Genomic DNA, 24901 nt, shown 5'->3' with positions numbered 1-24901 from the left:
CTTAGATCTGGCTCACGGGGCTGCCCTGGAAACAGCAAAGGACCAGCCCGTGGTGCCTCTGCCAGGGAAAATGGGCTTAGGAGCCCAAATGGAGTTGGCAGAGTGATGGGGCCACCACAGACGCCCCCAACACTAGTGACGTTGAGATGGCCATACCCACCCTGGCCATGCCCACCTGGTCCCCCAAGGTCAAACACAACCCTGATGCTGCCCTCAATGAAATCAAGTTTGACACCCCTGGTCTTCAAGGAGCCATATAAAAGAGATTGCAAAATGAAAAAAGGACAGAAGTCTGCCTTAAGTCCTGGGAAAGGAAAACAATTATTAGTCTGGTTCCCCCTTAACTCTAGGAGTGTAAGAGGATGGGAAGAGAAAATATCAGTGGACTAGCAAGATTCCATTCCTAAGTCTTAACTCAACAAAGCTTAGTGTTTTTTTTTAAACTTGTAGGGTCTGTTTCCTGATCTGGACCAGTGGCCCCCAACCTTTTGTGTAACCTTAATTTATATGATTTCTTTGGTATTTATTTCTATAGGCTCCATCAGCATTATAAGGGATGGAAAAGTGACTATTGGAAGCATGTGTGTTTGGAACCAAAGGAAGAAAGGCGGCGTGCTTTTTTCTACACATGTGCAAGAGGACTGAGCACACCTATATTCAAACATGCCTTCAGCCCATCTTAATTCTGCCTCCCATCGGAATATGTCCGTTGTTTGCCGTCTGCTTCTCTGGGCAGAGAAGAGGAGTTGGGATGGATTTGGTGGATGGAGGAGGAGTTATTCCCAAGGAAGCAAGCCCGATCTTAATAAGCAAGTGGGGAAAATGGACCATCTGAAAAATAAGGAACAAAGACAAAGGCGGTTGTGGAAGAAGATGGAGGCTATTGAAGCTCAGGTGGCTGCTGGGCCCAAGGTAAGACTGCTTAATGCAGTGTTTCTCAACCTTGGCAACTTGAAGATGTCCGGACTTCAACTCCCAGAATTCCCCAGCCAGCGAATGCTGGCTGGGGAATTCTGGGAGTTGAAGTCCGGACATCTTCAAGTTGCCAAGGTTGAGAAACACTGGCTTAATGGCAACTGATGTTTGGTTATTAATTTGGTCAAAAATAATGGCTTGATTTTTTTTAAAAAAACATCAATATCTCCCTTTCAAGGCTAGGAAGAGTTTACTAAGACTGTATTACTATTATTCTTCTCATCCTTCCTGGTATCTATCTCTTCCCACTTATGACTATAAGTTGCTTGTATCTTCACAATTTATATTGTTTTATTTGTTTCCTAGTATGATTTTTGCTTATTAGTAACCTATGACTATCACTGTGTTGTATGATATGATTCTTGATGAATGTATTCTATTTTACTTTTCTTTATGTACACTGAGAGCATATGCACCAAAGACAAATTCCTTCTGTGTCCAATCACACTTGGCCAATAAAGAATTCTATTCTATTCTATTCTAGTCTATTCTAGTCTAGTCTAGTCTTTATTGTTTATAGAACTTGCCATGATTTTATCACATTGATGGTAGAGTTGTGGCATTCTGATTACTGGCTGCAACAAATATTGTTTGTCAGCTGTTTTTCACATCCATCTGAACTAGACCTACACACAATCCCTGGTAAATACAAAGATGTAGAGAGAACAGTAAACAGCAATACATTCCCCCCAGTAACTTTACAATGTGGGGAATGGAAGGATTCTACCATCCAGTCAGAGCTGCAAAAGCTTCTTGGATAAGAAGTGAAATATCTTCAAAGAAAAAGCAGAAAATCCAGTTGCCTCTTGAAAAAGCACCTTTGGGACAGCCATGACTGCATGACTGAGAATTTCCATAGATACATGTTGTGGCCCAGCAGGAGCCATTGGAGCTGCCGATGGACTCCGATAGTGAGGACCCCTATGAGTCTGCTATGGAAGATGTGGAGGACCCTGGGCAGGGTGCAGACTCAGAGCAGGGACCAGAGAGGCTGGTTGGCCACCAGGAGGCACCTGAGGCATGGAGCAGTGGGGAAGATCAAAGGGAGTTTGTCCCTGACACCAGACAACGGAGGGCGGAGAAAGGAGGCAGCACTTACAGAGACAGACTCATAAGAGATAATCAAGCCCATGTGGTTGTGGCTTGGCCCCTCCCAAGAGAGTATATAAGAAGAGACTTCGGAAGGAGTCCTTTTGCAGGACATAACTGTTCGTAGTAATCTGGAGAACTCCTTGTCTGGTCTGCCTTGCGTTCCCATGTCTGTTGGAGTCTGGGTTGCTGCCAACTTCTTGCCAGTGAGTCGTGTCTGGGCTTTCAGCCAAAAGGATTATAATTGCTGTGAATAAAGAGTGGCAAACAGCTAAGCCTGTGTCTGTGTTCATTACCGGGTGGAGTGGGGCCAGAACAGATATATATTTCAACTTGCTGTCTCTTGCTTCCCTGGGATGCAGCACCCTCTCTCCTGGGTGCCTAGTACCTACCACCTTCTACCACTAATCTCCAATATCTCCTATGGTCCAGCTTGTCAATTAATTGATGCCATCATGATTTGAATACATTATAGGCTGATAAATTTGCACGGGACTGAATACATTATTTTTAGGATTTTAGAATTGGCACAATGACATTATTTTATTTTAGTGTTTCGTTATTTACCATGGGTGGCTTAACACTTCATGATTAACGGCTATGTGTCCTACAGGATTTGGCATTATACAAGCCAAATAAATATATACAGGTAATCCTCGACTTACAACAGTTTGTTTAGTGACCATTTGAAGTTACAGCATAACTGAAAAAAGCGAAACAATGATTTTTCACACTTATGACCATTGCAGCATTCTTATGGTCATGTGATCTAAATTCAGACACTTGGCAAGTGACTCATATTTACGACAACTGGAGTGTTGGGAAATGGGTGTGTGATGTGATCCCCTTTTGCAACCTTCTGACAAGCAAAGTCAGTGGGGAAGCCAGATTCACTTTACAACCATGTTACTAACTTAACAACTGTAGTGATTCACTTAACAATTGTCTCAGTTACAGAAATTTTGGACTCAATCATGGTTCTGTCGAACATTACCTGTAAATAAACAAGAAAAGGACTGCTTCCTGTTTTAAAAACTTTTTCACACTCCCTCCTTTCTTTTTCTCCTCCTTTTTGAAGGAACCTTCAAATCAAGACAAGACCCTTTCCTCAAAAAACATTGCGGAATATGACATCCCAACTATAACTGGACAGAAAAAAGGTAGGGCAGGAATAGCCTGGTTCAAATGGGCTTCCAGGATTTCCCTTTTCTTTTTAATGCTGTCAAAAAGAAATTTAGCTTATATTTCTTTGTGGAAGAGGTGGCTAATATGAAATTCTGGCTTTCCATAATCTGGCTAGTAAAAGAAAAGGACTAGATGTGGCCTGCCAGCAGAGCTGACAGCAAAGTCGGACAGTGAGGAGGTTGGGAAGGAACATGGGCCAGTCCTGGAGGTTGGGGAAGGCTCTGATGAGGGCTCTGTGTTGGAGGCAGAGGTAGGGCCAAGGCCGTCTGGCAGTTCTCAGCTGCCTTCGGAGCTAGACAGCAGTGAGGCAGAGGAACAGCTGGAGCCTGTTCCCAGTGTGCGCATGTGCAGAGCTGCCAGAAGAAAAGAACAGCTAAGAAACCAGGGTCGACTTGGGAATAAAGCCACAGGTGGACGGTGATTGGCCCCTCCCATAGGAAATAAAAGAGGAACGAAAGGAGAGTGGGCTTTTGCAGGAATCAATACATTCGTTTGGTCGTTAGATTCGTTTCAGGAGTGTGAAGATCTGTCCGTGAATCTCAGAAACTGTGTCAAGTCTTTCCTTGCACAGCACCACATTTGGAAAGTATTTGCATGGCAGATTTACAAGCTAGATAAGGTCTGTGGTCATAACCTCGCCTTTGAAAGACTGTTTACCAGGGCTTTGAGAGGAATTCACATTCATTTAATAAAAGGGGATTTATCGGGACCAGGAATCTGCTTCATGCTTTTTGGAGAAGCCTAGGTAGAAAGCTAGACAAGAAAGGAATGGAGCCATGATATAGCCAGAATTAGATCTAATGTTGAGATCCGTACCACTTTTACTGCGTCCATACATTTGTATTAAATTCCCTTTCGTATGTTTAGCTGTCTGAAAGATTATTAGGCAATTGATTAGAAAAATATCACTCTTCCTGCTTCTATTTTATCCAGACTACTTTGGGAAAGCAGTTTATTTGATACCCCCCATTCTAAACTCATAGTGATGTACAAAAAACAAAGATGAGACCAATGTGTCCTTTTTAATGTGCCAAGAATTCTTTGTCCCATATAAAAAGTATGCACAGGCCAATGACTGGATGTTTCATTAATTTTTTCCCCAGAAAAATGTTTATTTCAAAGAGTGTGTCAAATGAGTAAGGGAATTTGTAGAAGAAACTGCCAATCAACCTTAAAACCTGGCTCTGTTCCCATATCTGGAATTAATTTCTTCATTAATATATCTGTGGGGTCCTGGTTGTATGGTTTATCATTTTGGTTGTTTTAGTCCAGGCTGCCTATTTCTCTGAATTTAATTTGATTTCTAAACTTCATATTTTATCTAGAATCCAGTAGAGTGGGCAACTACAGCAAATTTAATAATTTGATTTACTTAAATTTGAACATCTAATACACGGGTGTCAAACTCAAGGCCCTGGGGCCGGATCTGGCCTGTGGGGTGCTTAGATCTGGCCAGCAGGGCCACCCTGGAAGTGAAGGACTGGCCCACAGTGCCTCTGCCAGCGAAAACAGAGCTCGTGAGGGCTGCACGCAGATCCTCCTGAGCTCTGTTTTCGTAGGCAGAGGGTTGCAGGAGGTCGTCGCAGCCGGAAATGGAGCTCAGGAGCCCATTTTCTCTGGCAGAGTGCTCAGGCATCACCAACACGAGTGATGTTGAGCTGGCCATGCCCAACCTGCCCACGCCAGGTGGCGCAATGGTTAGAGTGCAGTACTGCAGGCCACTTCAGCTGACTGCTAACTGCAGTTCGGCGGTTCAGCAGTTCAAATCTCACCGGCTCAAGGTTGACTCAGCCTTCCATCCTGCCGAGGTGGGTAAAATGAGGACCCAGACTGTGGGGGCAATATGCTGACTCTGTAAACCGCTTAGAGAGGGCTGAAAGCCCTATGAAGCGGTATATAAGTTGAACTGCTATTGCTATTGCCTCCCCGCCCTCCCCCGAGGTCAAACACAACTCTGATGTGGCCCTCAATGAAATTGAGTTTGACATCCCTGATCTAATGAATTTTGTGGCATTAAATTGTCTATGGGGCCTGATTTTATATTTACCAATATTTTAGCATATTTCTATGCTCAGTTAGCATACTTTTGCATAGAGTTATGCTTCTCTTTTGTCATGCTGTTAAAGATCTGAGATTCTATCCAGATGTTCTCCAGATGTTCTTGACTTGGTCATCAGTGCTACCGGTAATATATCCTTATTAACATCTGAAAGCTGAGAATTTTAAAATGGTGGTTTCGGTGTCCTGTGCTCAGTTTTGCTGCACTCATATAGCAAAATTTCGGACATACAGATTGCACAAGTGCCTGTTTTAATTATGGGATCTTAGCGTGGCTTTCTTTCCCGCAGATACCTCAGCCCCTTTGCCCGCCTCCTATAGTCCTCGCTATGTTGAAGCTGCTTGGTATCCTTGGTGGGTGAAAGAAGGTTTTTTTAAACCAGAATGCCAGGTAAAAAAAAATGTTTCTGTAAAATTATTAATATTAGATTTTGTCTACGTGTTCCAACTTTTGACAGGTGAAAAAGTTGGTAAAACTTTTTTCTTCCTTTTCTCATAATAGTAACTATTTGAGTCCTCCAAGCCAATTGACTGAGGATAGAGGAAGTGTTTAATGTGATTTTGCATGCATCTGTGGTATTCCTTGGATATGATGAGTCAAACAGACCCCCCTTTGCGATCAGGCGATTTTTACACTTGGGGCATTCAACAATTGGACTGCATTTATGTCGACTTGCAGCATCCCACAGTCATGAGACTGCAATTTACAACATTTTTGTGCCAGGAAACCAACTTTTACTTCCAATTTCTGGCAAAAAAAATGCCCATTGTGCACTGTGGTGGGCTTGCTTAATGACTGCTGCAAAAAGTGTCATAAAATTGGGTGGATCATATAATAACCTACTACTAGTGTGATTTATGACCGTAATTCCTGTGTCAATGACAGTCGTAAGTCGAGGACTACCCGTACAAATTTGAATTAAATGGGTTAAGAACGGAATTTGTTCTTCACTCAGGAATGGTTCATGTTTCTCTGTGGGAAATGCAAGTCAAACTGTTTTCATGCTCAGTTTGTAAACAAACTGGAGAAGAAGAGTCCTTCCCTCACATTTTTAAGAATGTCAGGGTTTTTAGTACCAGCATGGAGCCTCAATAGGATGGTATGGAGGCGAACTCGGACCGATGCTAAATCCAGTTCCTCTTTTTGACAGCAACACCTGCCCCACAGAAAGCCAGAAACGTTTTCTATCTCTCTTCCACCACCTAATGTCACAGGATCCCTTCACTTGGGGCATGCCTTTACTGTGGCTATTGAAGATGCTTTGGTACGATGGTAAGTGTGTTTCTGAAGACTTGGAAAATGGCTGTGCAGATATTCTAGCATTAATAGCAATGACCCCCACATTTGATTATGCCATGCCACCGAGAAATAGAGATATCTATAAAAAGACCGACGAAGACCAAAATATGGCATCACTCCTGAGAAATTAGAGTTGATGTGGTTCATTTGCGTCTATTGGCAATGATTTGGCCTCAGTTTCAAGTGAGGGACAACCCATTCCTTAATTTAGTGTTTCTCAACCTTGCCAAGTTTAAGATGGATGGACTTAAACTCCCAGAATTCCCCAGCCAGAATTGAAGTTCACCCATCTTAAATCTAAGTTTGAGAAATATTGCCTTAGCTGACCACAGTCCTTTCCCCTTCCTGTTCCTCTGCATTTTGGGCATTTCTGTTTGAATCTAAAAGCCATCTAAGGATATGGAACTTTTAAAGAAGAGAGTTGAATTCTAGATTTGCTTCTTCTTTTTTTCTTAAAAAATATATATATATATATATATATATATATATATATATATATATATATATATATATATATATATATATATATATATGTTATATTTATACTGATAAATAAATAAAGGGAGACTAGTATAGATCTATTTCAAGCTATTTAGCTCTCATCAGCTAGCCATACCCAAGTTTTTTTTTTTTGTTTTTTTTGGGAATCGAACCTGTGCTCTATTGCCTCCCAGGCAGGGAGTTAACCATTTGAGCTACAGAGAACGACTCCTTTATCAGCCAGCCAGGGTGGGAGGTATATACTTTAAAGTCACAACCCCTGGTATGCCCAAGTATGGGAGGAAGGTCACACTTCCACTCTCTGTCATTAGGCTCGTCACAAGAGATTGTGACGAGCCTAATGACAGAGAGTGGAAGTGTGACCTTCCTCCCATACTTGGGCATACCAGGGGTTGTGACTTTAAAGTGTGTATATATATATATATATATATATATATATATATATATATATATATATATATATATATATATATATATATATATATATATATAATTTTTAAAACCAACAAAAACAAAACAACACATAAAAAAAACTTTCCTCAATTTCGTCAAGCATGTCGTTTGGTTACAAACTTTTGTGCATCAGTTTTTACAATTAAAAATAAGTTCACTAGTTATCCATCAAACATAACTAAATACATCATTATAATTGAGCATTATGTGTACAAATTACTGCTAATATTGATCATCCATAGAGTATACAATACTTATAGTGTAACATATTCAACTCCAGAAATAATTTCCCATTGCTAATCCAAGTAGTTATTCAACATTTCAATTCGGTTCCACCACAAAACCGCGCTCGACTAAACTGCGCTCGACGAAACCGCGTAGCTGACGTCATCACAGCGTGACGAAAAAAGCACGCTGTGAACGCTAAAGCTAAAATTAACCCCTAAACCTAAACCTAACCCCCCTAAACCTAACCCTAACCCTAAACCTAACCCTAAACCTAACCCTTAACCTAATGCTAACCCTAACCCTAACCCTTAACCTAACCCTAACCCTAACCCTTAACCTAACCCTAACCCTAAACCTAACCCTTACCTTAACTTGAATCGGCTTGCTTTCAAAGCGCTTCTTAAAGCACCATTTTTTCTCCACGGTCGCTGTTGTCGCGCTGCTGATGACGTCAGCGACGCGGTTTAATCGGGTGCGCTTTAGTGGAACGCGTTTTTGTCGTGCCACGTTCAATTCATATATGTATTAATTATTCATTACATCATCATTAGTCCATTTAACATATAAAAAGTCTTACCAGTATAACATGGTCAATGCTTACAATTATACATAGATTTGCTTCTTTTTGATGTGTTCCAGGAGACGAATGCAAGGCTATCGAGTTCTATGGCTTCCAGGTTCTGATCATGCTGGAATTGCAACTCAGGTGAGAATCAGCAGTTCAAAGCTGAATCTTTTAACCCTGAATAACCATGGATAAGTCTTCTGCTTCCTGTAAGGATTCTAACCTGTTTAGAATTAACTGGAAGGATTCTTGGAGTGGGAAATGGTATGGATGTGTATATACAGCCATGTGCATATTTTAACACAACAATTTGCCCCAAGGGGGAGACTCCTTATTCTGGCAGAATCCAACCAGAAAGCATAAAAAGAAATCTCAGCACATTTAAATACACAGGTAGTCCTTGATTTACAACCACCCATTTAGTGACTGAAGTTATCATACCACTGCAAAAAGTGCCTTATGACTAGCTTTTCACATTCATGACTGTTGCGGCATCCCTATAAGTCACATGATCAAAATTTGTATGCTTGGCAACCGGCACGTATTTATGATGGTTGCAGGATCCCGGGATCATCAGTTTTTGTGAGCTTTTGACAAACAAAGTCAGTGGGGAAGCCAGATTCACTTAACAAGTGTGTTACTAGCTTAACAGATGCAGTGGTTCACTTAAAAACTGTGACAAGCAATGTCATAAAATGGAGCAAAATTCACTTGCCTTGCTTAGCAGTGGAAAATTTTGGGCTCAACTGTGGTCGTAAGTCGAGGACTATTTGTATACTATTTGGATAGATTCTTCATCTCACTAGTGAATCTCTCACAAGTTTTTATGTTCTTTCTTGACCTGACCAGGCAGTGGTAGAAAAAAAGATTTGGAAAGAACGGGGAGTTTTGCGGCAAAATCTCTCACGTGATGAATTTCTCCAGGAAGTTTGGAAGTGGATTGAGGAGTGAGTATGAGGAGGTGAAGAGGCTGCAGTGTTTGGATGGAAGTGGAGGTGACAATTTTCTGAACTAACAGTGGTCTGAGTTTCTTGAAGTAGGGGTCTCCAACCTGTGGGCCATGGCCGTGGCCTGTTGGCCACCGGGCAGTGTGAGTGGCTGGCCTGTGCATGCACTTGTGTGCACGTACTGCCCACATAGCAATAGCAATAGCAGTTAGACTTATATACCACTTCATAGGGCTTTCAGCCCTCTCTAAGCGGTTTACAGAGTCAGCATATTGCCCCCATAGTCTGGGTCCTCATTTCACCCACCTCGGAAGGATGGAAGGCTGAGTCAACCTTGAGCCGGTGAGATTAGAACCGCTGAACTGCAGATAACAGTCAGCTGAAGTGGCCTGCAGTACTGCACCCTAACCACTGCGCCACCTCGGCTAGCATTGCCAGCATCACGCGACCACGGCTGATTTGCATCGAGTGCACGCTCGCAGCCCCATTGGTGCGTTTGCATGTATGCATAGAGGCACCTGCTCCTCTCCCTGAACAGTTAACACTGTCAAATGCTTTGTATTTTTCTTGGGATTTCTGACCAAAAAAGATTTATTTTTTCTTTCTGCAATATCAGGAAAGGGAATGAAATATTCAAACAGCTGAAAGAGATGGGAGCATCTTTGGACTGGGACAGAGCCTGCTTCACTATGGACTCAGTGAGTAGTTGCTATCTTCATGGGCAATTTTTTTTCTGTGGGTCAGGATTGCTATATTCTTTCCTCACTTTCAGAGATTAAACACAACAAACCCTCGATTTAAAACTTAGCAGATTTAGTATGCAGCATCTGTCCATGGTAAGCTTTGCGGTGTGTAAAATATTGTTACGGCACGCCAGTGGTCAGCAAAGCTTGCAGCGGAAAGTGAGGAGGTTGGGGAGGAACATGGGCCAGTCCTGGAGTCTGGGGAAGGCTCTGATGAGGGCTCTGTGTCGGAGGCAGAGAGGGGGTCAGAACTGTATGCCAGTTATCGGCCGCCTTCAGAGTCAGACATCAGTGAAGCAGATGAACAGCTGGAGCCTGTTCCCAGCTTGCGCATGCGCAGAGTTGCCAGGCCAAGGGAACAGCTAAAGAACATTTGGGATTAAGGCCACAGGTGGATGATGAATGGCCCCACCCAGAGGAAATAAAAGAGGAGCGAAAGGGGAGTGGCATTTGTTGGAGACAATTAACTCGCTTAATTGGTTCGTGACTCTCTTGAGACTCCTTGCCAAGTTTTGCAGATATTGGCCTAGCAGCTCTTCAAGCCAGATAAGGTCTGTGACTGTAAATCCTCCCTTGAAAGACTTTGCTGGATGAGCAGAATTCACAGTAAATTAACAAAAGGGTTTTTTTGTCAGGACAAAGAGTTTGCTTCATGCTTTTGGGAAGCCTAGGTTAGAGTACATGCGCCCAAGTAGCTCGACTTACAACTGTAACAGATTCTTTCATAAGTTATGATGGTTGTAAAGTGAGTCACCTACACGACTGACCCATTTGCAGCCGTCATTAACATACATATTGGCCGTAAAATGGATGACACACTCATGAAGTAAATGCTGCAGTCGTTAAGAGAACCCATTGCTTGATATGGTGTGGTTTTGCCAAAACCTAGAAATAAATACCAATTTTGGGGGGAGGAAATGTAATAAATTGTGATCATATTGCCATAAGATGCTGTAAGCAGTCATAAATTGGGACTGTTGCCAAGTGTCTGAAACTCAGTCATGTGACTGCAGGATGGGTCCTGGCTGTCGGAATTGAGTATCCCTCATAACTTCAAATGGTCATTAAGCAGCTAGTCATAATCAAGGACTATCTGTAAATGTCCATTCTCATTTTGCATAGGCATAAAGTGCAAAAATGCAAAAACTCCTGCGTGGATCATTACCTTGAAGTGGTGAAGGGGCTTGCATGTACCAATGATACTGATTTGATGGTCCAAATTTCACAAATACCTGAAAAACTCTGGACCAAATTGTGTGGTATTGTTAAAGATGAAGCAATTGAAACTAATCTACATTATAAGAAAGAAAAGGAGACAAAAATGGCTTTCAGCTGATACCCTGAGAATAGCTGAGGAAAGGAGCAAAAGTCAATAGCAACAGGAAATTTTACCAAACTAAATGTGAAATTCAAGAGAAAGATGTAGATTTATAAATGAAATTCCATTCAGATTTCATATTCCACTTAAGGAATCACTTTCTAATCCCATTGGTTCTCAAATTGAGTGTTTTCTGTTTTGGGATTTTGGCAGGGACATTAAGACTATGCCTTGCCTTAATTAAATTAAATTGTTCCTCATCACCAAATTAACAGGTGGCAGGCAGAGCCATTTGTTAGGGCACGCAAGGCATTTATAACACAATACAATACAGTAGCAGAGTTGGAAGGGACCTTGGAGGTCTTCAAGTCCAACCCCCTGCCTAGGCAGGAAATCTTATACCATTTCAGACAAATGGCTATCCAACATCTTCTTAAAGACTTCCAGTGTTGGGCATTCACAACTTCTGGAGGCAAGCTGTTCCACTAATTAATTGTTCTAACTGTCAGGAAATTTCTCTTTAGTTCTGTGTTGCTTCTCTCCTTGATTAGTTTCCACCCATTGCTTCTTGTTCTACCCTCAGGTGCTTTGGAGAATAGCTTGACTCCCTCTTCTTTGTGGCAGCCCCTGAGATATTGGAACACTGCTATCATGTCTCCCCTAGTCCCTCTTTTCATTAAACTAGATATACCCAGTTCCTGCAACTGTTACTCATATGTTTTAGTCTCCAGTCCCCTAATCATCTTTGTTGCTCTTCTCTGCACTCTTTCTAGAGTCTCCACATTTTTCCTACATTGTGACAACCAAAACTGAATGCAGTATTCCAAGTGTGGCCTTACCAAGGCATTATAAAGTGGTATTAACACTTCACGTGTCCCTCCAAGATCCCTCCAAGGTCCCTCCTAGGACTCCAATTTCCCTGTCAGCTCCAGCACGCATGGGTGCGCTGGCCAGCTGACTTTGGCCTTCTTTTTCGTCCATTTTTCACTGTTTTTCGTAATTTGGTAATGCTGAGCAGTTCCAGGTTCCAGGTTGGGTTTTTTTTTTTTTTTTTTTTGAGAATAGAAGAGTGGTTTATTGTAACAATTATCATCCTCCCCTTGTCCAGCGTTTCTCTGAAGCTGTGACAGAGGCTTTTGTGCAACTCCACGAACAAGGCCTGATATATCGAGACAGGCGCCTGGTGAACTGGTCCTGTGCTTTGCAGTCCGCCATTTCTGACATTGAGGTATGTGGTTGGAGTAGAGCCCAAAATAAGGACTTTGGTCATATTTAGAGACTAGAAACTGATAGATTATATTCCTGGCAGGTGGAGAATAGACAGATAGAAGGACGGACAAAGCTCTCTGTACCTGGACTTGAGGACAAAGTGCTGTTTGGAGTATTGGAGACATTTGCTTACCAAGTAGAAGGAGAAGAGAGTGAGTTGGCCTCCCTGAGGCATGATGCTAACCTTAAGCAGTGCTGAAGGCCACAGGCAAATAACCAAAATAATATTTGTTTGTCTATTTATTCGGTTTTTATAGCCAGCCATTTCAAAGAAGTAACTAGGTGGCAAACAATCAGAAAATAAAAGACAGTTAACAATAATGTTGGACGATTCTTTTAATTTATTTATTTTTCATTCCAATGACACTTATCTTTCTTTGGTGAAAACAGGCATGGAACTTCCTGTGTCCACCACCCGTCTTGAGACAATGTTTGGTGACGTGGCCGTTGCCATTCACCCAGATGACTCACGCTATTTGGTAAGGCACTTCTGCACAGATTCTCCTTTCTGAGTAAAAGGAAGTTTTGGTCCATCCTGAGACCAGATTGAATGTTACTCTATCTTGTAATTGTAATGGCTTGGAGCCTTTTCTTTCTTAAGGAAAGACTGAAAAATAAAGGAAGCCATCTTAAATGATAGGGTTAAAGGGTTATCTCTGATTGAGAGCCTTGACCAGGAAGAACATAATTGGAGGACTTCTATCCCCCACTCTCAAGTTCTAAGACTACAAGAGATTTGATGAGATATATGGCGTCTCTGGAGGGAGAAAATAGCAATAGCACTTAGACGTATATACCGCTTCATAGTACTTTTACAGCCCTCTAAGCAGTTTACAGAGCCAGCTTATTGGCCCCCAATAATCTCGGCCCTCATTTTACCCATCTCGGAAGGATGGAAGGCTGAGTCAACCTTGAGCCAGTGAGATTTGAACTGCCGAACTGCAGCTAGCACTCAGCTGAACTAGCCTGCAGTACTGCACTCTAACCACTGCGCCACCTCAACTCCATGTTGGTGTGGGAGTATCAGAAAGAAAGTATTAAAGTATTAAACCTTTGGGAGCCTATCATACCATTTTTACACTTAAAAAAATAACCTACATGGTGTAATTTAGTGATTTGTCATGAAATTTTGCCCTATGATTTTAGAACATATAAAAACTGCCAAAAGAGATTTGGGGAGCCATATATAAAACTCTGGATTTCAGTTGATCCATCCTTACTCTAAAGCAGTGTTTCTTAACCTTGGCCACCTCAGGATGTGTGGACTTCAAGCCCCAGAATTCCCCAACCAGCAATGCTGGGAATTGAAGTCCATACTTCTGCAGGAGGGCAAGGTTGAGAGACACTGCTCTAAAGCAATGTTTTTCAACCTTGGCAACTTTACGATGCATGGATTTCTACTCTGCCAGGCATCTGCCAGGGAAGATGCTGAGGAATTCTGGGAGTTGAAGTCCACGCATCTTAAAGCTGTCCAGGTTGAGAAACATCGCTTTAGCGAGATCCTGAAAAATCAGTGCCCATAATACTGGCCTTTATCACTTTATAGCCTAGAACCGAATAAAGCAGCTTTGTGTATTCTACCCTGTTGAGTCTATGGGAGGCCATATTGTCACAAATATTTTGCCCATATATTTATTTCAGGGAGAACCCCTTGACCCAACATGTATATGACCTGAACTGTCTTTCTTGCATGTTTTTGGCAGCACTTGCATGGCAAGAGAGTGTGCCACCCATTCACCGGACGTCTCCTTCCTATCATTACGGATGAAGCTGTGGAGCCGCAGATGGGCACAGGTGAGAAACACACCTCACTCCCACCTGGCAGAAGCCAAATGTGGGTTTTGCAAATGCTTGCCTTGAGGGATACCTCTCAACTTGGGACTTCCCACCATCTTTCAGGGGCTGTGAAGGTCACTCCGGCACACAACCACGTTGATTACAAACTGGCCCAGAGGCACAATTTGCCGCTCATTTCAGTTATTGCAGAAAACGGCATGATGACCGCAGAATGTGGAGAATGGGTGCAGGTAAGACCATTTTTGGACTTGTCGGCAGTTCAGCGGTTCGAATCCCTAATGCCGCCTAATGGAGTGGGCTCCCATTAGTGATTTTCCCAGCTTCTGCCAACCTAGTAGTTCGAAAGCACGTAAAAATGCAAGTAGAAAAATAGGGACCACTTTTGGTGGAAAGGTAACATCGTTCCATGCGCCTTTGGCGTTTAGTCATGCCGGCCACATGACCACGGAGAACGTCTTTGGACAGCGCTGGCTCTTTGGCTTTGAAGCGGAGATGAGCAGCACCCCCTAGAGGTGGGAATGACTAGCACATATGTGCAAAGGGAACCTTTACCTTTACTAATATTTCTGTTATGACTCAAGATAGCTGAACATGTGTTTGGGGGGTGGGGTTGCCCCTTTTGAAGAGGCAGCCCAACCAATTGCCATAGTAGAATAGATGCCACTGAGTTGGTTTGGACATGGGTGCTTCCTTTTCCAGGGATTGCATCGATTCCTGGCTCGAGAGAAGGTGTTGGCTGCTTTGAAGGAGAAAGGGCTCTATCGGGGTGCGAAAGAGCATTGCTTAGCCCTTCCTGTTTGCAGGTAATGGGACCCTGAAATGTTTATATTGGGCTGTCCCTCTTTGCCTCCCTTCCTTCAGGTCATGGGTCAGATTAAGCTGCCAAGAAGTCACAGGCGGTCAGGGAAAACATTTGACAAAAATACATATTATATAACATGTGTAACTGATGATATTACCTAGTTTGGTAATGAAATGTCTGAGCGCACCAAGGACCCCATAGGAACCTTAAATGCACCTTGCAAAGGTCTTCAAATGCCATACTTAGCTTTAGTTGTACAATTCAAGCATTTTTATGTTTATTAACCTTTTAGAAGTTGTACTGATAATGTAAGCTTCTGTCCACCTTACTGTTAAAGATTTAACTCCTCTAGTTCTTAGCTTTGTATCTTTAACTGCATTCTGTTCTCATTTCTAAATTTTTGTAGCTCCCTCACATGCTTATGTGGGACGCAGTGGTTCAGTGGCTAAGATGCTGAGCTTGTCGATTAGAAAGTTCAGTGGTTCGAATCCCTAGCGCCACATAATGGAGTGAGCACCTGTTACTTGTCCCAGCTTCTGCCAACCTAGCAGTTCGAAAGCATGTAAAAATGCAAGTAGAAAAAATAGGGACCACCTTTGGCGGGAAGGTAATAGCATTCCGTGTGCCTTCGGCGTTTAGTCATGCCGGCCACAGGATCACCAAGATGTCTTCAGACAGTGCTGGCTCTTCGGCTTTGAAACAGAGATGAGCACCGCCCGCTAGAGTCGGGAACGACTACCACATTTGTGTGAGGGTAACCTTTACTTTTACCTTTACACATGCTTATCTGAGCTGAAAGGTGAGCCTTAAATAAAATTAAAAGGAACAAGTAGATTGTAAGGGAGCTCTTGGTTTATTTTTCTCTCTCACAGCCGCTCTGGAGATGTGGTTGAAATCCTCTTGAAGAACCAGTGGTTTATCCGAAGTGAAACCATTGCTCAAAGCGCCTTAGAGGTAACACTCCAAATTCGGGGGTGAGGTGGAAGGGGGGTGCCACTATGGCAACTTTATGACTTATGGACTCCAACTCCCAGAATTCCTGAATCAACTGTGGCAGTCTCAGGAAATCTGGGAGTTGGAGTCCACAGGTCATAAGGTTGCCATAGTTACCAACCAATGGCCTAGTGTCTGATTTTTTCAACACAGACCACCCTGTCCTTGGATAGCTGAGTGGACTGGACATTAACATTTGACCTGCTATAAGTCCATATATTTGTCATACACTAAATAAATAGTTACCAACCCCATGTTCCAAATTAATTATTATTTTTGGTCTGTTTGAAGAATTGGCAATATATTTTTATTTTGAGAATGAATCTGCAGGCAGTCCTTGAATTATGACCATAATGGAGCCTGCCTGTTATCATTGTAAGTCATAATATTCAGAAAATAGGCTGGCACATGACCGACCCAATTTTATGACCTTTTTTGTACTGAGCAAACTTGCTATGGCACATTTTTCCCGAAAACTGGAGGTAAGTGCTGGTTTTTCGGCAAAACTGTTGCAACCTGCAGTCACAAGATCATGGGATGCTGCAAACAGCTATAAATGTGGCTGTATTGCTGAGCCCAAAATGCAGTGATGTGACCACAGAGAGGGGTGACTGTCAGAACTTTGGATCTGGACCATAAGTCCCCAATTTTCAAATCCATTGTAACTTTGAACTTGTTATAAATTGAACACTACCTGTAATATATTCATACATGGCAGCCATGTTTGTTTTACCTATGGTATGTTGGAAAACGTCTAAAGATGATTTACTATCCTAGCAATCAAGTCCACATATATTGCGAAGCTAAAATAAAACAAATGCTATTATGGCTTCTTGTGACTCCTGATTCCAGTCATAGAAATTAAAGCTTTGCTGTAGAGGTATATGACAGTGTTAAATTGTACGGGTTTGTCATAAACACATTTATGAAGAAGATAAACAATAGATTCTGTAAGAATTCACCTCTCCTGTTTATCTCTTAAGGCTGTGGAATCTGGATCTTTGAAGCTCATCCCGCAATTTTATGAGAAAAACTGGAGGACTTGGCTCTTGAATATCAAGTAAGACAAGGGAGATCTCCCATGAATGGTTTGCAAGTTCTTTTTATTATCCTCTGCTTGGCTGGGTAGGATTTATGTTTTTGAACATTGAATATCTATCTATCTATATCTATATCTCTGCCTGTCTGCCTGTCTATCTATTTATCTTTTTTTTAGTTTATTGTCATTGCACATGGTACAATGAAATTAAATGGCGTCTTCAGTGTACATTACAATTATCAAAATAAAAATGCAAACATACATCCTTTACATTCTATATAATTGAAATTGAAAACCTGATACTGCACTATACCGTAAAATTTAATATGGTTGTGTATGTATATGTGTGTGTGTGTATGTATGTGTGTGTATGTATGTATGTATATATATATGTGTGTGTGTGTTTGTGTAATTATGTATGTATGTATGTATATTTATTTATTTATTAGTGCACAACACATGTACAATGAGATTGGTTGAGCTCTCTCAGTGCACCCCCCCCAACACAATACAACTCAATTCACAATGAAGACAGAAAATCTCTAACCCAATAAATCATATTAACAGACACCCAGTCCTATTGCACCAGTGTGAACATGTTACACGTTGCACCCACATGCAAGTCCATCATACTACGTAGTTATGATGCTATTTTGCATTCAGGAGTCTGACAGCCCACAGATAGAAACTGTTCTATAGCCTATTTGTGCGGCTGGCTATGCTTCTATATCTCCTTCTCAGTGGTAGGAGGGTAAAGATTGATTCAGCATTGTAACCTCCGTGTCCATTGTAGGTGAAAAATGGCCTTTATTAAATAGTTTATTGGCTTATTCTGTGTTTGGTCACCACTGTTCAGTCTTGGTGGTGGTAGCATTGCATGGTCTCTTGAGCTGAGCTTTTGCAGGTGTTTAGAGATTGCAACTCCAAGGAAATTATGCAAAAGAATTAGCTTAGTTTATGGAAAAACAAGCTAGATGATCTAACATGATGCAGAGAGTTTCTTCTTAAACTCCTCATGCTGTCTTTCTGATGTCCTTGCTTAGCGATTGGTGTATTTCTCGACAACTGTGGTGGGGTCATCAGATTCCAGCCTATCGGGTCATGCTTCCTGGGTCACCTGACCTAGGAGAGGTAAGCATCAACCTTTCTGATTGGATGAATGCTTGGGTGAGGGGGAAGGGGGGAATGTCTGCTTCTCTCAGCCACCGTGCAACTTATATTCCTTTGTGTGCGCATTTCAGCAGAAGGAGAGCGATGGGTTATGGGTAGTTGGCAGGACGGAAGTGGAAGCTCGGATGAAAGCCGCTGGCATGCTTGGAAAATCTGAACAGCAGCTGGAGCTGGTGAGAGGTAAAGCAACAATATAGGAACTTATAGGTAGTCCTCGACTTATGACAGTTTGTTTAGTGGCCGTTCAAAGTTGCAACAGGACTGAAAAAAGTGACTTATGAGCATTTTCCACACTTATGACCATTGCAGCATCCCTCTGCTCACGTGATCAAAATTTGGATGCTTGGCAACTGGTTCATATTTATGACGGCTGCAGCTTCCTGGGATCATGTCTTCATCTTTTGCAAATCCTCTGACAAAAGTCAGAGGAAGCAGAACCCCTTAACAACTGTGTTACTAACTTAACAACCTCAGTGATTCTTTTAACAAATGTGGCAGGAAAGGTCGTAAAACAGGGCAAAACTCATTTAACACCTGTCTCACTTAGCAACAGAAATTTTTGACTCAACTGTGGCTGTACGTTGAGAACTACATTTCTGTGAGGAAAAGAGAATTCGCATTCCTAGGAAGCAGGGGTGCGATTGTACCGTGCGCATGCCAGGAGTGAAATTCAGCAGGTTCTCATAGGTTCTGGAGAACCAGTAGCGGAAATTTTGAGTAGTTCAGAGAACCGGCAAAAACAACCTCTGACTGAGTGGGGAGGGAATGGGGATTTTGCAGTATCCTTCCCCTGCTACGCCCACCAAGCCACGCCCACAGAACTGGTAGTAAAAAAAATTGAATTTCACCACTGGTGCGTGCCTAACATGGCAAAACACAGTATTTCTAGAAAACCTTTTCCACAGATACATGGCTACACTGAGTCTTTTAGAACCAAAGAGGTTGTGAGATGTTTTTAAAGGCAAACTTTCTATTTGCTTTTCTCTTCTCTAGATGCTGATGTCTTGGATACTTGGTTCTCCTCCAGCCTTTTCCCTTTTGCTGCTTTGGGCTGGCCCCACAAGGTGAGTAACCTTTGGGGAAATAGAGCAGTTGGCTTGCATTGGCCATATTTGTGGCAGTCTGGACAGGAAACCAAAGCCATGAGTAGTAACTATACCTTTATTTTAAGGTTATAGTAACAATCTTGCAAGCCTTCTCTCCTCCATTGCCTTTGCTTTCCAGAGAACTAAGGAGAGTCCCTTCTGAGATGCTTTGCCCATTCCCATTCATTCTGTGGGATGAGATGTCTCTTATGTGACCATGGCCCAAGCTGTAGCTTTTGCTCCTGTCTCCCAAAGCTATTCTTGTTTAACTACCATCTTTTTCGGACTATAAGACGCACTGGAGTATAAGACACACCATGATTTTGAAGAGGTAAATTTCAAAAAAAGTTTTTGCACTCTGCAGGTTTTCCAAACACTCTGCACGCCTCATTTTTTGCAAAAAAAAAGAAGAAAAGGGCATGAATAGCCTTTAGGAGGCTTGTAGAGTGCTCCTGGGAGGGGGGGGGGGGCAAAAACGGCCTGAATTTGCTTGTTACTGCCCTCCCCAGCCCCCAGGAGCACTTTGCAAGCCTCCCAAATCCTCTGCACGTCCATTTTTGCAAAGAGGGCAGGGTTTTGATAGGCCAAAAATGCTGTATTCAGTGTATAAGATGCACCCAGATTTTCACCCTCTTTTTGGGGGGAAAAGGGTGCGTCTTATACTCCGAAAAATACGGTACATCCAGATTTCCTTCATCTAGGTATATTGGATCCCAACTCCCATCATCCCATCATCCCTGACTCTTGTTCAGGCTCACAGGAAATTATATGTGCGAATCAAACTCCCTTTCTTCTCATCCATCCTTTCTGGGTAGAATGTGTGAATTGCAATCCACAATCCAGGATAAGCGTGTTTGGGAAGCAACATGTTCTGCTACAACCATTTCTAATAAGTCCTACCCAGAAATGATAGAGAATCAGAACATTTGAAGTGGGTGGCATTTTGGCATTTGATTGCTTTCCCGTGAAAATTGTCACCATAGAAAAAAGAAAAACTTTGGCAGACAAGGATTTTACAGCTTTTGACCCAACCCGGCCCCCTCCAGATCTGATGGGACTGGAAAACCTACCCACAGAGACCCCACCCCACAAGTCTGTCCTCATTGTCTTCAGAATCAAGCCAAGAGTTGGGTTGCTGGTCTTTCCATTTCACAGTGTGGACATGGAGATTTAGGCTTAATTCACCCATCAGGGAAAAACATACATTTGCTTAGCTATGGTTTAATGATGGAGCTGGAGATGGCTGGGATGATCAAGAATGTAAAGGCATCAGCTGTGACTTATAAACCACAGTGGCTCTTTCCACCCAAAATGCTAAAATAATACAAAAACGATGTAATGGTTTAAAACAGGGGTGTCAAACTGGATTTCTTTGAGGGCCGGATCAGCACTGTAGTTGTCCTCTATGGGTCAGTTGGGGGGGGGGGGGACGACAGATGCTTCCTGCAGCATCCTGTGAGCCAAAATGGGGCATGGGGGGAGCCTCCCTGCACCCCATTTTGGCCTGCAGGGTGCTGCAGGAGGCCGTCCAGGCTGAAAACAGGGTGCGGGGAGGCTGCCTGTGCCCTGTTTTGGCCGGCAGAAGCACTGTGGGCCAGTCCTTTGGTATTTCCAGTCTGGTCCCTGGGCCAGATCTAAGCACCTCACGGGCTGGATCAGGCCAGTAGGCCTTGAATTTGACACCCCTGGTTTAAAATATTCTGTGGATTAATCATTCCAACCCCTTCTTTCCTACCAGAGGTTCCTGAGATTGATAAATAAAAAATATGAAAATGACCATTTGTTCTCATAAAATGTATTTTATTTTATAGATTATCTATACCACCTGCTCAAAACAACTCTGAAAAAATATACAGTGTAAAATAATGTAAAGCACAAACCCTAAATGACACCATGCAGTTTGCCATAAAAACCAACAACCCAGTCAGCCCCAATATAAAAACAGCAAGATGTAACTCAATGGCTGCCTATTCATTACTGTTGTGGCCCGCCAGCAGCCAGCAGAGCTTTTATGAAATAGAGAAAGTCTGGCAAATCAACCCCCTGGATCCTCTGGATAGCTGTACCTTGCGCAAGGTCTCCTAAGCTGAAGCTAAGAAGTTGTTGTGGCCTGCCAACGGAGCTGTGCAGCAGATTCGGACAGTGAGGAGGTTGGGGAGGAACATGGGGCAGTCCTGGAGTCTGGGGAAGGCTCTGATGAGGGCTCTATGTCGGAGGCAGAGATGGGGCCAGGGCCGTCTGACAGTTATCAGCTGCCTCCGAAGTCGGAGATCAGTGGGGCAGAAGAACAGCTGGAGCCTGTTCCCAATGTGTGTATGAGCAGAGCTGCCAGGAGGAGGGAACAGTTAAGGAACAAGAGGCGACTCGGGAGTAAAGGCACAGGTGGATGGTGAATGGCCTCTCCCATAGGGAATAAAGAGCAAAAGGAGTGGAGTGTGCAGGAGACAATAAGTTCAATTAATTAGTGTGAATATTTGTTCGTGACTCTCAGAGACTCCTTGCCAAGTATTTTCTTGCATTTGGAAGCTATCGCCTTGGCAGATCTCTAAGCCTGATAAAGTCTGTGAATTGTAAATTCACCCCTGAAAGACTCTTTTCCGTGACTTTGCTGGATATGAATGAGAGGAATTCACATTAGCTTAATACAAAGGGGTTTTCTTGGGACAAGGAGTCTACTTTGTGATTCTGTGAAGACTAAGTTAGAACAATTACCCGATAATGTATCCAGGGTGTGCTAAAAAAGAAGTGTCTTCTTTCTTCAGTCCGGACTTCCAGGAATGGGTGGACCAATTGCATCGGTGGGAGCAATATGTTCCACAGCACCGGGGCAATCACCCCAAAGTCTTGCTCCAGGGTTCACTGTTTTCATCTCTTGTGAACATGGGGCCTTCAGCAGACGTGCTCTAGATGATTTCCCAAGTTGGATAGGAACCTTGTGAATAAGAATGTTCCCTAATGGTGACGGTGATCTCAGAGGCATCTCTGTTTCCTTCAGACAGAAGACCTCCAGCAATTTTTCCCCAACAACCTTTTGGAGACTGGGAGTGATCTTCTGTTCTTTTGGGTCGCCCGGATGGTGATGCTGGGAAAACAGCTGACTGGAGAACTGCCTTTCTCTCAGGTGAGAGCTGGAAGCCAGGCATTTTGCCTTTTGGAGCTCTTGGGCCTCAAGGACATGAGGGCATAGTAGGAATACCCAACTGAGAGATAGGAGCCAAAATATCCATCCACACTGAGAAGCTTTCTTTAGTGTTAGACTAGCAATAGCACTTAGACTTATATATCGCTTTACAGAGCTTTACAGCCCTCTCTAAGTGGTTAACAGAGTCAGCCTCTTGCCCCTAACAATCTGGGTCCTCATTTTACCCACCTTGGAAGGATGGAAGGCTGAGTCAACCTTGAGCCTAGTGAGATTCGAACTGCCAAATTGCAGACAGCCAACAGTCAGCAGAAGTAGCCTGAAGTACTGCATTCTCATCACTGTGCTACCACGGTTCTTAGCTAGGTATTAGTTAATGCTGTGTTCTTCCTCACAGGCTGCATTTTCCCTGTTGAATTCCATTGCTTAATTTTTCTGTCATCCTGAAATCACTCTGTTTGGGCTGTTACATTGATTGACATCCCCTGTATTTGTCACACAGAATTCAGCTTAGATTGTTATTTAGACAGTCCTTGGCTTATTATTGGTCGCACAGTAACTGTTTGAAGTTTGAAGGCCTTCTTCATCATCATGTGACCGAACTTTAGACCGTCGGCAACATGGCTGCATTTACAGATGTGTACAGCATCCCATAATTACCTGACTGCAGTTTATGCTGCTTTTGCCACTCTTGGTTTTCAGCAAAACTGTGCCCATAACAAACCATTAGTTTTTTTAAGGACTGTGTTTGATAAAAAATATAGCATCTGCTTTATGATTGCCACATTCACTTAATGGCTGCTGTAAAAAACATCATAAAATCAGGTTGTTTTGTTTTGTGACTGTTGAAACATATGACCATAATGGACAGACTCCATCACAGTCATATTAGTATTATTGTGTTGTACTTTGTCACTCTGGATCATAACTTGGGGACTATCATGACCTTTTATTGTCTTCCCAGTTATATAGTGTAAATTAGAAATAAAGAAATTTGTGCCCTTCAGTTTGATTGCATTCCACCAGCTACAGCTAAATTCTTTTTACAAAGAATTGTAAAAACCGTTGCCTAAAATAGGGAATATCATATTGTTTACCTCAGTTTTTGTTGAAGGACCATAATACATCTACTACAGGATAGGTTTCTGCTAACCAAGCAGTTTGAAAGGATGTGAAAATGGAAGTAGAAAAATAGGAACCACCTTTGGTGGGAAGGTAACAGTGTTCCATGTGCTGTCATGCTGGCCACAAGACCACAGAGACGTCTTTGGACAGCGCTGGCTCTTTGGCTTTGAAACAGAGATGAGAACAGCCCCCTAGAATCAGGAATGACTAGCACATATGTGCAAGGGGAACCTTTATCTTTCTACAGAATAGGCAGTTTAGTTGGGGCTTTAAATATCCAGAATGTAGTTAATGACAAGGAATCATAGTTGTACAAATAATTTGGAGGAAATCATGTTCCTTTCTACTGATCAAGCACTCCCACACTCCGGGTCTAGAACTGTTCTCCTCGTACCCTTCGCCGCCCCTTGTTCGCCCCAAGGTTCCGTCCCCCAGCCATGGACCTCTGACCATTTCGCCTCCCCTGAAAAGACCCTAGGCAATGGGACGCAGCCTTTTCAGTCCCAGAACCTTCCTCACGGACCATTAGACGAAATACTGCTCACCCTGGCCTTTTGGGCTCAGGAAACTAGACAGGGAAACTTTCTCCCTTCCTCTCTCTCTCTCTTTCTCCCTTCCCTTCCTCCGATTGGCTGGCGGCTCAACTTTCTCCTGAGCTCAAAAGGCCAGGGTGAGCAGTATTTCACCTAATGGCCATGAGGAAGGTTCTGGAGAGGCTGGGTCCCATTGCCCAGGGCGAACAGCTAGGGTCCTAACAGCGGAGGCGAAATGGTAGAGGTCAATGGCTGGGGGCGGAACTCTGTGGGTAAACAAGGGGCGGCGAAGGGCACGAGGAGAACAGTCCCATTCCACGCACTCCTAGAGTAGAGGATGTGATCTTAAGTTGCAGTCATATGTCAGAAGGATTTTCTTAAATTATTTGTTCATCAGTGCAATCCATTATGTAGAGAATTGATGACTGAGGGGTCCTTGATATACAGAAGACACACAGCCATTGATTAGAGAAGCTTGAACTTGGATTGAGAAGAAGGTAGGACGTGGTCACCTAACCAACCTTGGTTACCTCTCAGTTCTACGATTTTACAAATTCTGTGTCTGAGAAAAAAAGAATCCAAGGTGA

At 42.9% G+C, this 24901-nt stretch overlaps 1 protein-coding gene across 2 annotated transcripts in view; it reads left to right on the top strand.

Moving 5' to 3' along the window:
• LOC116503637 (valine--tRNA ligase, mitochondrial-like) overlaps positions 1 to 24901 on the top strand; it is a 40597-nt gene that overhangs the window by 2878 nt on the left and 12818 nt on the right. For both annotated transcript variants that reach the window (XM_032210190.1, XM_032210189.1), the window contains exons 2-20: positions 536 to 912; positions 3143 to 3224; positions 5598 to 5698; positions 6459 to 6580; positions 8429 to 8495; positions 9204 to 9301; positions 9918 to 9999; positions 12471 to 12590; positions 12672 to 12783; positions 13022 to 13110; positions 14335 to 14425; positions 14531 to 14658; positions 15128 to 15231; positions 16103 to 16184; positions 17207 to 17283; positions 18306 to 18393; positions 18504 to 18612; positions 19426 to 19496; positions 22513 to 22638. In XM_032210190.1, coding sequence (XP_032066081.1) covers positions 664 to 912; positions 3143 to 3224; positions 5598 to 5698; positions 6459 to 6580; positions 8429 to 8495; positions 9204 to 9301; positions 9918 to 9999; positions 12471 to 12590; positions 12672 to 12783; positions 13022 to 13110; positions 14335 to 14425; positions 14531 to 14658; positions 15128 to 15231; positions 16103 to 16184; positions 17207 to 17283; positions 18306 to 18393; positions 18504 to 18612; positions 19426 to 19496; positions 22513 to 22638 — 1998 coding nt within the window. In that variant the 5' untranslated portion in view covers positions 536 to 663. The remainder of the gene's footprint in view (positions 1 to 535; positions 913 to 3142; positions 3225 to 5597; positions 5699 to 6458; positions 6581 to 8428; positions 8496 to 9203; positions 9302 to 9917; positions 10000 to 12470; positions 12591 to 12671; positions 12784 to 13021; positions 13111 to 14334; positions 14426 to 14530; positions 14659 to 15127; positions 15232 to 16102; positions 16185 to 17206; positions 17284 to 18305; positions 18394 to 18503; positions 18613 to 19425; positions 19497 to 22512; positions 22639 to 24901) is intronic.

Source organism: Thamnophis elegans, chromosome 2 (genome assembly GCF_009769535.1).
Source record: "Thamnophis elegans isolate rThaEle1 chromosome 2, rThaEle1.pri, whole genome shotgun sequence".
NCBI lineage: Eukaryota > Metazoa > Chordata > Lepidosauria > Squamata > Colubridae > Thamnophis > Thamnophis elegans.
This window is presented reverse-complemented; position numbering and strand designations above follow the sequence as displayed.